This window comes from Myotis nattereri (assembly GCF_964212035.1).
Source record: "Myotis nattereri genome assembly, chromosome: 1".
In the NCBI taxonomy this organism is placed as follows: Eukaryota; Metazoa; Chordata; class Mammalia; order Chiroptera; family Vespertilionidae; genus Myotis; species Myotis nattereri.
In genome coordinates, this window is record NC_138075.1 from 36153156 (window position 1) to 36168799 (window position 15644).

At 38.0% G+C, this 15644-nt stretch overlaps 1 protein-coding gene across 1 annotated transcript in view; it reads right to left on the reverse strand.

The window, feature by feature from the left end:
• The window catches only part of KIAA0586, a 107799-nt gene that overhangs the window by 37978 nt on the left and 54177 nt on the right, over window positions 1–15644 (reverse strand). Inside the window, exons 27-28 of the mRNA XM_081104306.1 lie at window positions 13810–13944; window positions 9181–9346 (exon numbers count right to left, since the gene is read on the reverse strand). Of these exons, the coding sequence (XP_080960432.1) occupies window positions 9181–9346; window positions 13810–13944 (301 nt within the window). The remainder of the gene's footprint in view (window positions 1–9180; window positions 9347–13809; window positions 13945–15644) is intronic.

The window sequence follows — 15644 nt, forward strand, 5'->3', positions numbered from 1 at the left end:
AAAAATTATGTTAAAAAGGGAAACTTGCCCTATCAGATAATCAAAATGTGTCATAAAAACACAATAGTGGAATATATTTTAGATCATAAAGAATGTTTTAGATCTAGAAAAAAGAATCCAGAAAAATATTCCTACATCTATGGGCATTTAATATAAAAACTGGTTAATATTTTCATTCAGGAGGAAAAATATAGCTTACATAATAATTGATGCTGACACGACTGGCTATTTATCTGGAGGAAAATCACATTGAACTTCTACCTTACATCATTTGCAAAAATAAATTCCAGATAGACTTAAACATATATACTAAATAATGGAAATCTTTTTTAAAAAATCTAGGAGACTATAGGCATAAGCTTGTGTTAGGGGAAACCTAACCGAGCCATGAAAACACAAAAAAATATAAAAAACAAATAACTATACAAAAAAATGTATAAATTATATGGCAAAGAAAGATCACAAATAATGCCAACAAAGTATAAATTTGGAAAAAGGATTTGTAATACAGATGAAAGAAAACATGTAAACTATAGAAAAGTTCCAAAAAGTTTAGAATCTAACATATGGGGAAAGATCTTAAGTAAGTAATTCATAGAAGAGCAAATCCACATGGCTAGCAAACATGAAAAGACATATAAACTCACCAGCAGTCAGAAACATATATTTATATCTCAAGTAACACAAATAAAAAGAGTAAAAAACACAATTTCTGGAAGAGATTAAGAAAAAAGTTTCTAATAAATTACAGATAAAAATAAATTTGTTTGATTTTAAGACAGCAACTTGGCATATCTATTTTAAAATTAAAAATATATTTGCCCTTGGACCCAGTAACTATTCCTGGGAAACTATTCCATAAACATAAAATGCAACAATATGTTAGGATACATGTCCATGGATATGTACTCTAACATTATTCATAGTGGGGAGAAATGCTAATAAAATACATATCCATCAGCACAGCAATGACTGAATAAATTATTGAAAATCCACATTAACATGCTTTTTGCAATTATTTAAAAGACTGAACTTAAGCAATATCAGTTGACCTGAAGTAATTTCCATAGAGTTTACTGAGTAAAAACAAAATACAGGCAAGGGAGCAGGATATGACCTCAACTTGTAAGATAAACATATATACACACACACACACACACACACACACACAGATCTTACGTAGCTATCATATATGTCATACTTGTGTGTATGTGTATAATTATATACCTATATGTGTTAGGAAAAAGATAAGTTTACATATCAGAATCTTAACATGAGTTACCTAAACTGTGACAGGAAAACAATGTGAGGAGAGTGGATGGAGGGCATTAAAAAAGTCTGCAATTTAAAGTAACATGTGATATAATCACATTTTGTTTTTATGTAAAATTTTATGTGGATAATATATGGGTATAAAAAAAAATCAATTAAAAGGACACAACGTACTACATGCTGATAAAAGAAAAAAAACTAAATGTAGAAACCCAGAAAGTAATATAATCAAACATTTCCCCTAACACATTAAAAGTACATAATAGCTTTCAGCTTATACAACACCCTCTCATTTAGCATACGTTTATTGGCTATGAAATAGGCGCTACATACTCTGCTAGTGACAGGGATATGACAGTGAGCAAGATAAAGTCTTTACCCTCAAGTGAGATTACAAATCAGTGTGATAAGAGTAACATTAGGCCTGGGACATTAGAAGACTATACAGAGAACACATGGTGGGTCTCCAACCCAGAGATAAGGGGTCAGGAAAGAGTTTCATGACAGGAATAACAAAAATGCTGAATTTACAGTGTCATTTCTAAAAAGTATGGGGGGGGGGGTGTTGAGGTGAAAGAGGGCATAAATGGTGATGAGAAAAATAACATATACACATTAGGGCATAAATGGTGATGAGAAAAATAAAATATACACATTACTACAGCATTTTAAAATGCAAAAAATAAAATAAAAAGTATGCTCATTGAGTGTGGGTGTCCTGTTGGTATAATTTAAGTTTTACACATTAAACTTTGTAAGAGAGATGCCTCAAGTATTATTTCACTCAAACCAAATTTATTAAGTTCATCATAACTTGCAATCCCTATTCTTACTTTTCTAGAATCTCATTGTTATGACAAAGCAACAGGGTAGACTTTCAGAGAAGACTAAGTCCACCTGAAACTGGCAGTGCCAGCAGCAGCTTTGGGTCTGGCGTGTCTAGTAGACTATTCCAAACCCTAAGGCACCTCAAATTCCACTCATCCTAAAACCCCACTCATCCTATTTCTTCCTAAATCTGCCCTTCCTCCATATTTCCTTTCTCTCTGTGAATGAAAATACCATCTATCCAATCATTCTAGCTAGAAACTCAGATTTCTTAGAATTGTCCATTTTCCTCCTCAATTGTCACTCAAATCTCCCTTTTCATATACACCCCTGCTGCTGAAAAGTCTCACCATGTTTCCTTTAATAGCTGTCTAATCAGGCTTCTTGCCTCCAGTCTTAATCCTCTCCAATCTATCCATCACATGGCACCTCAGATGATCTTGCTAAATAAAAGGAGAATATGATTAAATCACTCATTTACTTATAATCCTTCATGGATTATAAAACATTAAGAATTGGTAGCTGAAACCGGTTTGGCTCAGTGGATAGAGCGTCGGCCTGCGGACTGAAGGGTCCCAGGTTCGATTCCGGTCAAGGGCATGTACCTGGGTTGCGGGCACATCCCCGGTGGGGGATGTGCAGGAGGCGGCTGGTCGATGTTTCTCTCTCATCGATGTTTCTGACTCTCTATCTCTCTCCCTTCCTCTCTGTAAAAAATCAATAAAATATGTATTAAAAAAAAAAAAAGAATTGGTAGAAATTCAAGACTGAATTTTCCACGGGAATAGAGTAAGAGTGGCATTATTTTCCATCTTGCACACAAATGGATCCCTACCATCTTAGAGTAAATCCAGAAACTACTCGATATGTCACTCGGGGTTTTTAGGACCTGGTTTCCATTCACTGCTCCAATCTCATTGAATCCCAAACTTAAATTAATTAATAAAGACATATTTCCCTAAGTCTTCCTATTTTTCAACTTTATTCCCTTGTCTCATTGCATATTCTGCCTGAAAGGTTGCTTCTCAGTTACTACATGGCAAACATCTACTCATCTTAGAGAGCTCATTTCAGGTAAGCCTCCCTCCTGTATGAGGTCTTCCACAGGTACAATGGACCTGTACCCCCATCCCAGATGGATTTCTTTACAATAATACAATCAAGTATGGCATGTTCTTGCCTTCTCATCTACTACCTCTACTAGAGAAAAAACTCATTATGGGCAGAGCCTTACCAGGCTTTGTATTCCTAGCACCTAGAATGTGCTTAGAGGATAGCAAGCACTCAAAGGATATTTTCTGAATGAATAAGTAAATGAACAAATTGGAACACGCTCATCATACTTCCCCACGTGGCTAATTCTCTAAGATTCAATTTCACACTGGCTCGTGTGGAAACCTCTGAGCTACCACGTATGGCTGAGTTCCTCCTCTGTGCTAACAGCAGTCCGTGTTATCATACCAATCACACAATATTATAATTGCCGTCTTTCTTGTATTTCTCCTCTACTAATTTGTAAACTTCCTTGAGAGCACATGTCTACCATCTTTGTACTTCAAGTGCCAAATACAGTACTAATATAGTACTAGGTATACAGTAGGTATTCAATTTAAGTTTTCTGAGTAAATAAAAAACTACAATTGGTAGTAAAATCCAAGAGTCTTCACAACTTGTTCAAAATACAGTTTACATTTTAGGATTCCCAAGATAACTCTTCAAAGTTTATTTTGCATCTTTTTGTTTCTCAACCCAAAAGCCTCATAATTAGAAATAGTGGCTTCTTGCTCGGGAGAAACCAAGATGGCGGCATAGGTTAATGCCGGAGATTGCTGCCTCGAACAACCACTTCAAAAAACATCTAAAAGACGGAACGGACATCATCCAGAACCACAGGAAGGCTGGCTGAGTGGAAATTCTACAACTAGGAGGAAAGAAAATATCATACCCAGACTCAGAGGAGGCGCAGTGCTGAAGTGAAATACTAAGGTGTGGAGGTGCGCAGAGCGGGCGGACGGTGGAGGGCGCGGTTGTTGTTTTCAATCGGGAGCGAGTTTCAGACTCTGAGCTCCAGATCTGGGCGAGTCTCTAGGGACCCAGACTCAAACGGGAGAAGCGGGACTGTCTGGCTTCGGTCGGAACTCAAAGGCAGCTTTCTCTCCGAGGTTTGCAGCGGTTGCTGGGCCTCTGAGAGGCAGAGCCCCTAGGGACGGAACTGAGAGCAGCCAAAACTGCTCCCTCCAGCCCCCCCTGTAGATCCCCGGGGACCCGCCCCACCCAAGCCCTGCTCAGAGCCATTTGCCGGATAGCCTCAGGCAAAGGCTAGATTAGCACTGCCCTAGAGATTCAGCACAGAAGCTCTCCCACTGCAGACACAGCGGACTCTCATAGCCAGTTAGCCTGGAGGTCAAATCACCCCCGGTATTGCCGACAACAATCAAGGCTTAACTACAACAAGACTGCGCACAAAGACCACTAGGGGGTGCACCAAGAAAGCATAAAAAATGCGGAGACAAAGAAACAGGACAAAACTGTCAATGGAGGATATTGAGTTCAGAACCAGACTTTTAAGGTCTCTTAAGAACTGTCTAGAAGCCGTCGATAAATGTAGTGAGATCCTCAAGAAATCTAATGAGACCCTCGATGTTATGATAAAGAACCAACTAGAAATTAAGCATTCATGGACTGAAATAACGAATACTATACAGACTCCCAACAGCAGACCAGAGGAGCGCAAGAATCAAGGCAAAGATTTGAAATGCGAAGAAGCAAAAAACACCCAACCAGAAAAGCAAAATGAAAAAAGAATCCGAAAATACGAAGATAGTGTAAGGAGCCTCTGGGACAGCTTCAAGCATACCAACATCAGAATTATAGGGGTGCCAGAAGATGAGAGAGAGGAAGATATTGAAAACCTATTTGAAGAAATAATGACAAAAAACTTCCCCCACCTGGTGAAAGAAATAGACTTACAGGTCCAGGAAGCGCAGAGAACCCCAAACAAAAGGAATCCAAAGAGGACCACACCAAGACACATCATAATTAAAATGCCAAGAGCAAAAGACAAAGAGAGAATCTTAAAAGCAGCAAGAGAAAGAAACTCAGTTACCTACAAGGGAATACCCATACGATTGTCAGCTGATTTCTCAACAGAAACTTTGCAGGCCAGAAGGGAATGGCAAGAAATATTCAAAGTGATGAATAGCAAGAACCTACAACCAAGATTACTTTACCCAGCAAAGCTATCATTCAGAACTGAAGGTCAGATAAAGAGCTTCACGGATAAGGAAAAGCTAAAGGAGTTCATCACCACCAAACCAGGATTATATGAAATGCTGAAAGGTATCCTTTAAGAAGAGGAAGAAGAAGAAAAAGGTAAAGATACAAATTATGAACAACAAACATTCATCTATCAACAAGTGAATCTAAGAATCAAGTGAATAAATAATCTGGTGGTCATAATAGAATCAGGGACATAGAAAGGGAATGGACTGACTATTCTTGGGGGGGAAAGGGGTGTGGGAGATGCGGGAAGAGACTGGACAAAAATCGTGCACCTATGGATGAGGACAGTGGGTGGGGAGTGAGGGCGGAGGGTGGGGCGGGAACTGGGAGGAGGGGAGTTATGGGGGGAAAAAAGAGGAACAAATGTAATAACCTGAACAATAAAGATTTAATTAAAAAAAAGAAAAATCAAAAAAAAAAAAAGAAATAGTGGTAGTGGACTATGGACTGCAAATAGGACACTTTATGAAAATGAGCAGAGATGGGAAGAAGCAAAGTAAAAACAAATGAGATGCTATAAGCAAAGTTATTAAAAATTGATATAAAAGGCATGAGATTTGCCACCAGCAGAAATGATGATTCTCGGGATTCATTCTTCTATAGTAACCATTATGTAACAAAATACTCAAAACAAATGAACTCTATAGGCACATTCCTTTTTGGCAACTGTGGATAGTTTCTGGTTCTATTAAAAACATATAAGGTATTTTTACATACTCCAGGTATTATTAACGAGAGTCACACTGATCATGTGCCAAGCACTGTGCTAATGGCTTCATATGCATTGTCACTTACTACCCCTAATAAATTTACTCTGTGGATACTATTTACAGTAACCACCATCCAAGATGCCCCCTGGTCCGTGCTGCTGGTATTTGCATATTTATGTCGTCCCCTTCTGTGTTATTCTAGGATTGGTCTGTGTTATTGCTAGAATGTGCCATAAGCAATGGCATGTCACTTCTGAGACTCTAAGAGACATTGTAGTTTCCATCTTGTTTGCTCACTTTCTCTCAGATCATCCAGTCTAGGGGAAGCCGGCTTCTGTGTCATGAGCAGCTCTACAGAAAGGTTCCTGTAGTGAGGAACTGAAGCCTCTTGCAGCAGCCAAGTGAGTGAGCTTGGGAAACGGATCCTCCACCCCAACTGCAGCCTTCGGATGACCTCAGCGCCAGCCAACAGCTTGACTGCAACCTCATGAGCGATCCTGAGAACCACCCACGCCCCTCCCAGGTTCATGCTTTCAGAACTGTGTGAGGTAATACTGTACCTGTTTGCTCTTCAGCTGCTAAACTTTGAGGTAATACATTACATAGCAATAGATAACTAATACACCAAATTACCCCCAATCTGATAGATGAAGAAACCTGGGCTCAGTGATATTAAGTTATTTTCCATGCAATACACAGAGCTAGAATTCAAACTGATATCTGAAACGCCAAAAGCTCCATTTCTTAGTCATTCTGCTATAATGCCTCATCTATATGCTCAATCCTGTTATGCTACATTACTTATTATTTTTTCCAATTAATTTAAACAAATAGTTTAATAGTGTACCTGTAGGTACACTGTACTGTAGATAATCTGCTAGATGATACCACAGGTACAAGGAGGGTCTGGATGGAAGATGCTCTCGCAGATTTTATTCTAGAACACCTGAACAAGCTCCTAGTCGCTCTCAAATACCTATCATCTCTCAAGTGATCTGCGAGAGCCATCTAGTGTCAATTCTGCTTAATTGCAATCCACATAGATAGGATAAAAATGTCACCATCTATGTTTTTTTATCGTACTAATTTTGAATCCAATTTTAAAAGAACATAAGACACTTAATGCTCACTATGTGCACAGAATGATAATTCCAAGGAAAACTGTCTTGAATTTCTTCAAATAGAATGTGTTCACTCAATATAAAATAGAAACTTTAAATACTCTACTCCAATGTTTTTCTAACTCCCAGACTTTCCCTTTCAGATTTCTAGAAAATATGCGTACCTCCAGAAGTTTCTTCACTTAAGAGAATGCATGAATGGGAATGGAAAGATCAGTTAAATGAGAAACAGCTGATTCTCATTGATGCGAAGACTCCATGTTAGCAAATTTGCCTACTTGATGAAATTCACTTGTCAACCAAAATCAATACTTGCAGCATTTTCTTTTTTTTTTTTTTAAATATATTTTATTGATTTTTTACAGAGAGGAAGGGAGAGAGACAGAGAGTCAGAAACATCGATGAGAGAGAAACATCGACCAGCTGCCTCCTGCACATCCCCCACTGGGGATATGCCCGCAACCCAGGTACACGCCCCCGACCGGAACCGAACCCGGGACCCTCCAGTCCGCAGGCCGACGCTCCATCCACTGAGCCAAACCGGTCTCGGCTACTTGCAGCATTTTCACAGTCATATGTGGCCATCTACAGAGAAGCGAAAACCCTGAACCACCCTACCTACCCTTTACCAGCTGAGGCTGAACACGGCGAAAGACGTTCGCTCCACTTTCTTATCTCAACTCTTCTACAAACAAGTGCCCTTTCTACTGTCTATTTAGTGACATGTTTTTCACATTTACGTACATTTTGTTGGCTGATTCTGCTGTTTAAAATGGCCCCCAAGCAGAGTGCTAAAGTGCTCTCTAGCACTTAGTTAATGACACAGGCTGAGTGCAAGAAGGCTGTGATGGGCCTTACAGAAAAAAAAATATATAAAATAAGGTTCGTTCACATGTTTTATAGTGCTGTTGGCTCTGAGTTCAATGTTAACAAACCAACAATATATATTAAATAAATGTTTTTAAATAAAAAAAACAATATAAAACAAGGTGCTGTATTGGTTAACTGACAAAAATGTTATGATCAGAGGTTAATAGGAAGCTAAATCTGTGTTTTCCCTAAGAGCAACAGTTCCGTATTTGCTAATTCAGTGTTCCTGGTGACTCTATAGAATGTAAGTCCTGCAGATAACAAGAATCAACTATGGTAGTGATTGGTGTTCTCTGTTCTATTCTTATCCCAAAGTGCTACAACAGAGAGTTTCATTAATGGAGTTCTAAAATAGTCCTGAGCACACTTAGCACTGAGCCAGAAATTCATACAGCAAAAAGAGTGAATTTCTACGGTATTATCTAGTTTAACCTGTCCTGAATAAAATCTGTTAGATCACAGCTTTGATGTGCTAGTTATACTCTTCCAGTATATATTAAAATAAATATGACTATTAAAAATGTTTTGCCAAAACCGGTTTGGCTCGGTGGATAGAGCGTCGGCCTGTGGACAGAATGGTCCCGGGTTCGATTCTGGTCAAGGGCATGTACCAGGGTTGCGGACACATCCCCAGTGGGGGATGTGCAGGAGGCGGCTGATCGATGTTTCTCTCTCATCGATGTTTCTAACTCTCTATCTCTCTCCCTTCCTGTCTGTAAAAAATCAATAAAATATATTTAAAAAAAAATTTTTAAGTGTACATATACATATTACCAAAATTATCTCATGTACCACCTGTCCAATGGTTCATGTACCAACTGATAAATGGATCACTTTTTGAGAAACAATGCTATATAAATAGAAAAAGTTGTTACCAAACTTTTCAATTATGAAGACCCTTTTCAGTTAAGGAATCTTGCAAGCCCCCACCTGAAAATAGTTATGCTTCTCTCAGCTCATATTAGGAACACCACCATGGATTATAATACAAATGGACCACAGTATTCGGCACAGAAATAGTACAGAAAAAGTACGATGGGATTCAAAAGGAATATTCTAACAGAAGATACATCAAGCAGCAATATTTTGGTGTATACCTGTAACTGTGTCAAACTGCTGAGATAAAGGCTTAAGAGTACTTTTTTGATGCCAAGACTCTGCATTAGCGACAGGCTGTTGCTTGTAGACAGGATGTCCCAGTAAGTTCTCTGCTGCTGCTGTCAGCCCGGGCCTTTGTCTTTCACCCAGACTGCTTTCCAAGTCCTGTAAAAGGTAGAAACAATGGCTAAAACCATTATATTAAAATCAAGTCAAAACAGGAAATATTTGTCAGACACCATGTGTGATCCATACCACTTGACTACTTAAAGGTATTTTAGAAAGTGCTTATTACGCCACATACACCCTACATGAAAGACAAGTTTAAAAAGTTAGTTTAATGAGGCATCTAGCCATAGGCTTTCATTTTAATCTTTTTTTTATGAAGTTAAATAACCATTATCTATTTTTCCAACCTTCAAATTAGATATCAATGAAACACTGAAAATTGTTATTATTTAAAACGCTAAATACTGAAACATATATACTGTTCACAAAAGTTAAAATTAGAATAAAAAATTTATCTCTCATTCTTCATTAATAAAAATTGCTTAAAATTGTTAGTATAAACTTTATAATTAAACAGCTGATGAGAATATACCTTAAATGATATAAAGATTACCCTCATATGTAAACAATTGCATTTTTATAAGTATTCCAATTAAAAAAGACTACCATATTTAATAAAGTTATTTCCCTAGGAAAGTATAAAAGTTAAAAAAGTAAAAATATGTTTCTTTGTCAAATATATGAAATAAATAAAAAACATAAAAAACTAAGACTTCTATTTTCTTCCTGTATTAAAAATTAGATATCTAATCATTACCACATTTTGTGACCTGGAGATATTCTAATTATTAAGTTTATTACTCAAGAACTGAATAAAAATTCCAATATCTAAAAAGCTCTCAAGTTTCTCATTTAAAAGGAGATTAATTTTAACCAAGTGGGTTTTTTTTACTAGGATATATGAAGAAATCACTACTGAAACATCTTTGATGACTCTCTTGACTACAAACAAAACCTAACTTCTTAGCTCAGCATTCAAGATTTTCTACAACTTGCCCTCATTCTTCTCTATGCATGTCTATCTCCCCTTACTCCCTAATCTGACTTTTCTTTAGGAACACCAATTGCTCACATCCTTTAAATAGAAAAGGATTGTTCTGCAATTAATATGAAATCCTTGAAGACTCTTACGTTTAGAATGATGGCAGATACATTTTCGCTAGAAATTAATTAGGAATGTTTCACAGTGCCTATATTACTCTGCCACTACCATATAAAATTTTGTGCCAAATACACTACCTTTTCTATTTGAATCAATTTTTCTAGGGTGCTTGTAATTGCTGACACCTTAGTACTCCACGACCCTACTGAAGATTTAGTTTGCCTATTCACAAAATGCTCTTGTAGCTCTTGTAAGTATGATTTTTGTATTATACTCAAAGCTTAGACTCATGTAATTCTAAGTTACATTGTCTGTAATCTACAGTAATTAATGTACCTAGCCCAACTACATAAATGTACAAATTGCTGTTTTGCCATGAGACTGCTCTTGCTGACCTGAAGCTCCCTTTGGGCTAGTAGTTATAAGCACAAAGAAAAGCCACTATTTTCTTAACAAAGCAATATTTTAACACATAAATATATCATTATTACAAACAAAACAAATACTTAATAGTTTTGTAGACATATGAAAATATGCCAAATGTCACTGTTCATAAGACTGGCAAAACTTAAGATTAAGTGCTGTAGACCAATTCCAGCATGTCATAATTTCAAGAGTTTCATCAAAAGGTTGCCGAAACCGGTTTGGCTCAGTGGATAGAGCGTCAGCCTGTGGACTGAGGGGTCCCAGGTTCGATTCCGGTCAAGGGCATGTACCTGGGTTGCGGGCACATCCCCGATGGGGGATGTGCAGGAGGCAGCTGATCGATGTTTCTGACTCTCTCTATCTCTCTCCCTTCCTCTCTGTGAAAAATCAATAAAATATATTTTAAAAAAAAACAACAACAAAAAAAAACACAAAAAAACAAACAAACAAAAAAAAGGTTGATGAAACTTGGGGACTCAACAGTGTTGAGTCACACATGTAGTCACCTGTTGGGAATGGCTAAAGGCATTTTCCCAAACCTGAACAGGAAACTGATTGTGGCTGCCAGACAGTTAAAGGGCATCTTCATCTACATGTTATTGCCTCCTACTGGCCAAACACCTGAACAGCCTTAGGCTATTCCCCAAACTGACAATGCCTCTGTACCCTTTGAAACCTGACCCTTTGAAGTGTATTATCTCCACCTTGCCTTAGGACAAATTGTGTTAATAAAAGCAAGGGTCCTAGACAAGGAGGGAGTCTTCAGTTCCTTTAGCTGAAGCTCCTCTGACCCCCTATGCCTTTCAAAATTATATCTCATCTCCGGACTCTTTATTAGTCCCCGGATTCCTATGTCATCTACGCACAGCCCCTTCTCCAGATTCCTGAACCCTTCTTGATGCTGGGACAAGAACCCCGGCAATGAAGAACACCACATGTCATAATAAGAAGAGAGACTCATAATAAGAAAGCAATGTATTAATACTTACTAAAATTATAAATGCTTGTACCTTTTGAATCAGCAATTCCACCCCCATTATCTGATCTACAAAAACAATTCCTCATAAGTGAAAAAAGAATTTTCTTCTTATTGTAATTTGAATAGAAAAAAGTGAAACCAATCTAAAAATCCTTCAACGGGATAATTAAATTATGGTATACTCTATGGTAAATTAAAAGAATATGGTAGATCTTCAGAATTTATAGTTAACATTTTTAAAACAGGTTGCAGAACACTACATAAATATACCTCAGCATTTTACACATGCATGTGCACACATATGCACATGCTTAGATTCTTAGAAAAATATCTGGAAAGGATAAACTTCCCACTTCTGCGCCTCTGGCTTGGCCAGGACTGCATACTAACAAAGGCTGCCAAGCTCCCTATCCCCAAAAATGCCTTAGAGCAGTGGTCGACAAACCGCGGCTCGGGAGTCACATGCGGCTCTTTAGCCCCTTGAGTGTGGCTCTTCCACAAAATACCATGTGCGGGCGCACACATACAGTGCAATGGAAACTTCGTGGCCCATGTGCAGAAATCGGTTTTCGGCCTGGGCGAGTCTATTTTGAAGAAGTGGCGTTAGGAGAAGTGGGGGGGGTGTCGGTCGGTCGGTCGGTCAGGCAACAGGAGACGCAGTGCAGGTGGGACAAGTATACAAGATGAGTGTGGATGGAGAGTTGGAAGGGGTCTACCTCAATCAGATTGAGGACGTTTTTAACAAAGGCCAGCTTAGGAGTACCCTAATTAAGTTAATAACAATGTACCTACCTATATAGTTTAAGTTTAAAAAATTTGGCTCTCAAAAGAAATTTCAATCGTTGTGCTGTTGATATTTGGCTCTGCTGACTAATGAGTTTGCCGACCACTGCCTTAGAGTAACTACAGAAATGAGAAGAAACCATGGACCCTGAAAGCCAAGTAAAAACTGTGAAAAACCACTGGGAAAACTGACAGCTAACTGGACCTGCTGTGTGTGGGAAGAAATGGGCTGCATCCCGAGGAGGAGGGAGGCTGGGGGGGGTCAGTGAAAGGAAAGACTGGACAAAGAGCTTTGCTTCTTTGCCTCATCAACCTGAGATCACCACTGCTTGCCCCTTACACACAAAGATCTTGGCAACAACCCAGGCTGAGACACTACTAGCCCAGAGTAACATCAGGGAGCCTGAAGGCCCAACTGGGGTGAAAAGTTATAGGTGAAACCTGACCAGGAACCCATGGGCATTTGTTCCTTCACCCTCCTCCCTCCAAACTCCAGGACTATCTTACAAAACCTCCATATTCCTTCCTAAATATCTTAGCTTGTGACCCCCTTGCCCAAAAATACCTTAATGGGCTTCACAGTGCCCAAAACTTTCCATGGCCTAAAAGGTTCTTTATGATCATCTGGTTCAACCTATTTCTGCAGACTGATCTACCTACAACTCTAGCCACACTGAGATTTTCAACACTTTCTAAACATGCCCTCATCTTTCTTGGCTCTTATCCCTTAACACATGCTATTTTGGCTTCAAAATGTCCTTCCCCTTCACTGCTGTCTAGAAAAATCCTATTGGGTCTTTAAAAAACTCCATCAGTAGCATATCCTGTATAAAGGGTCATCAAACTTGAAGCAGTTTTCCCTTCTCTGAACTCATATTGTAAATTCTGCTTTATGACTAGTTATTGCACTGTACAGTAACTATTTAACTGTCTTCTACATGACTATCAGCTACTTATAGGTAGGAGTCCTATCGCATCTTTTTATCTTTTCCAAGGTTGTGTCCGGCACATAGTAGATACTCAGTAAATGGCCGTGGAAAGGGCTTCCGTTTTTTTAGCTGTAAAAAAAGAGGGTTGGAACAGATGGCCCAAATTCCTGTGCTGTAAAACTGGATAACTCTATGTTCCAGGTTAAAGTTACTACAAGGACGATCCCTGAATAAGTTGAAGTATTAGCATGCATTAACTAAAAACATGAATATTTTGTTATTTTTTCCTGCATGTGGATCTAACCAAAAAGAAAAAAACACCATGAAGGTTAAAAAGTACCTCTGAATGACAGACACCTTGCTGTGGAACTACTGATTCCTGGTTTTGTTTATCAAGAAGAGAAAAAATTGCATCTCCATGACATTTTTTATGGGGCATTCTAATCACTTGTACTTCACTGGGAGGATCATATTCCTAAAAGAAATATTGAGACAATTAACACAACAAGAAATTTTATCAAACAACCACATTTTTCTCAGTTTATGATTAATAGAGCTTAGTATCATGAGAATAGTCATTTAGTACTTTTGGAAAAAAAGATGGACTTTTTATTTTCATTTAGTTCTCATTCCCATTTGACTACACTAAAAACCCTCTATATTTGACTCAAATATAAATAATAATATTCAGTAATTTGCCTACATTTAAACTGGAGATTTATTATAAAAACATATGAAAATTAAATCCTCTGTCATGTAACTGAGTTACAATGACTCACAAATGTTTTCTATTTTGGCTCAGTTTCTTACTGCATGTTTGTGCAGCATACACAGCAAAGCCACGTGTGGCAATGAGGCAAAGCACTGTAGTTCTGCTGTCACCTGGACTGCAAGCCAGAATGAACTGCAGACATAGGTTAAGGCAGCTCTAAGACCTTCGACTTTTCCTTTGCCTTTGCGCTGATCTCTGGTACTTGGCTAGGGAGCAGGTAATGGAAAGCCCTCTTTGGAACACCCCACTTAAGCTTCATGGTGCCTCAAAATAGAACTGTCCCAGAAACGTGGGCCTAGGAGTCAAAGAAACCGGATTCCCTTGCAAATGCAAGTATTAACATGATATTTAATTCCATTAGTAGTTTTTTACTTGGGTATTTTATTTCTCATGAAATAAAGTTTATTAACTCTGGATTACAAGTCCTTATTCCCCAGCTGTATACAGATAAATGTCTATTGGTACATGAGTTATTCTCAGTTCTTCAAGATTGTACTTCTGCATTTGACTTTATTCTGAATTTGTAGTATATCTGATTTAGGCTTAGTAAAAATATCAAAATTAGAATTTGGTTTCAAATATAGAAAAAGAAAGATGTTATCATTTAGTCCTGGTTTAGTTTGGTTATTTACTTAGAACAAACTTAAACAGGCTTTGGCACCATGATCAAGTTCTATGAATGGATAAAGATGACATGGTGAGCCCTAACCAGTTTGGCTCAGTGGACAGAGCCTGTGGTCCAAAGGGTCCTGGGTTCGATTCCGGCCAAGGGCACGTACCTTGGTTACAGGCTCCTCCCCAGCCTGGGCCCTGGTCAGAGCTCGTGCAGGAGGCAACCAATAGATGTTTCTCTTTCTTTCCCTCTCTCTCCCGCTCTCCCTAAAAATCAATGGAAAAATATCCTCAGGGGAGGATTAACAACAAAAATGATGAGATAGTGACACAAATGTGTCACTAAGTAGACCAAATGTGAGTCTAATGCTTCTCCGAAAATAAAGAGATCTCATTTAAGACTTCCCTCCATATTATTTTATAAATTATGTCAATAAAAATAAAATTTTTAAATGCCATCTTCTTCTTTTTTTTTTTTTTTATAGAGCTAGCTAAATGGTAACTAGGAAGGGCTAGTGTCCTTGGGTCTTATTTCAGTTTATTTTACAAAATATATTGAAGTCAATTATTTTTAGAACAAAGAATTATAATCATGGTTAGTAAAAAATAACAAATGTATTACAAGACAGAGGTTTAAGCTGCTAAGGTCCTGCCTGAAGTATTGTAAAGACGACATATTCAGGTAACAATTTGCAGAGCTATATTTTCATTACCTAATTGCATTAACTGTGTATTTTTCAACTACTGGAGCCAAAGAACTTAATAATTTTCTTCTCATTCTCACAATTATA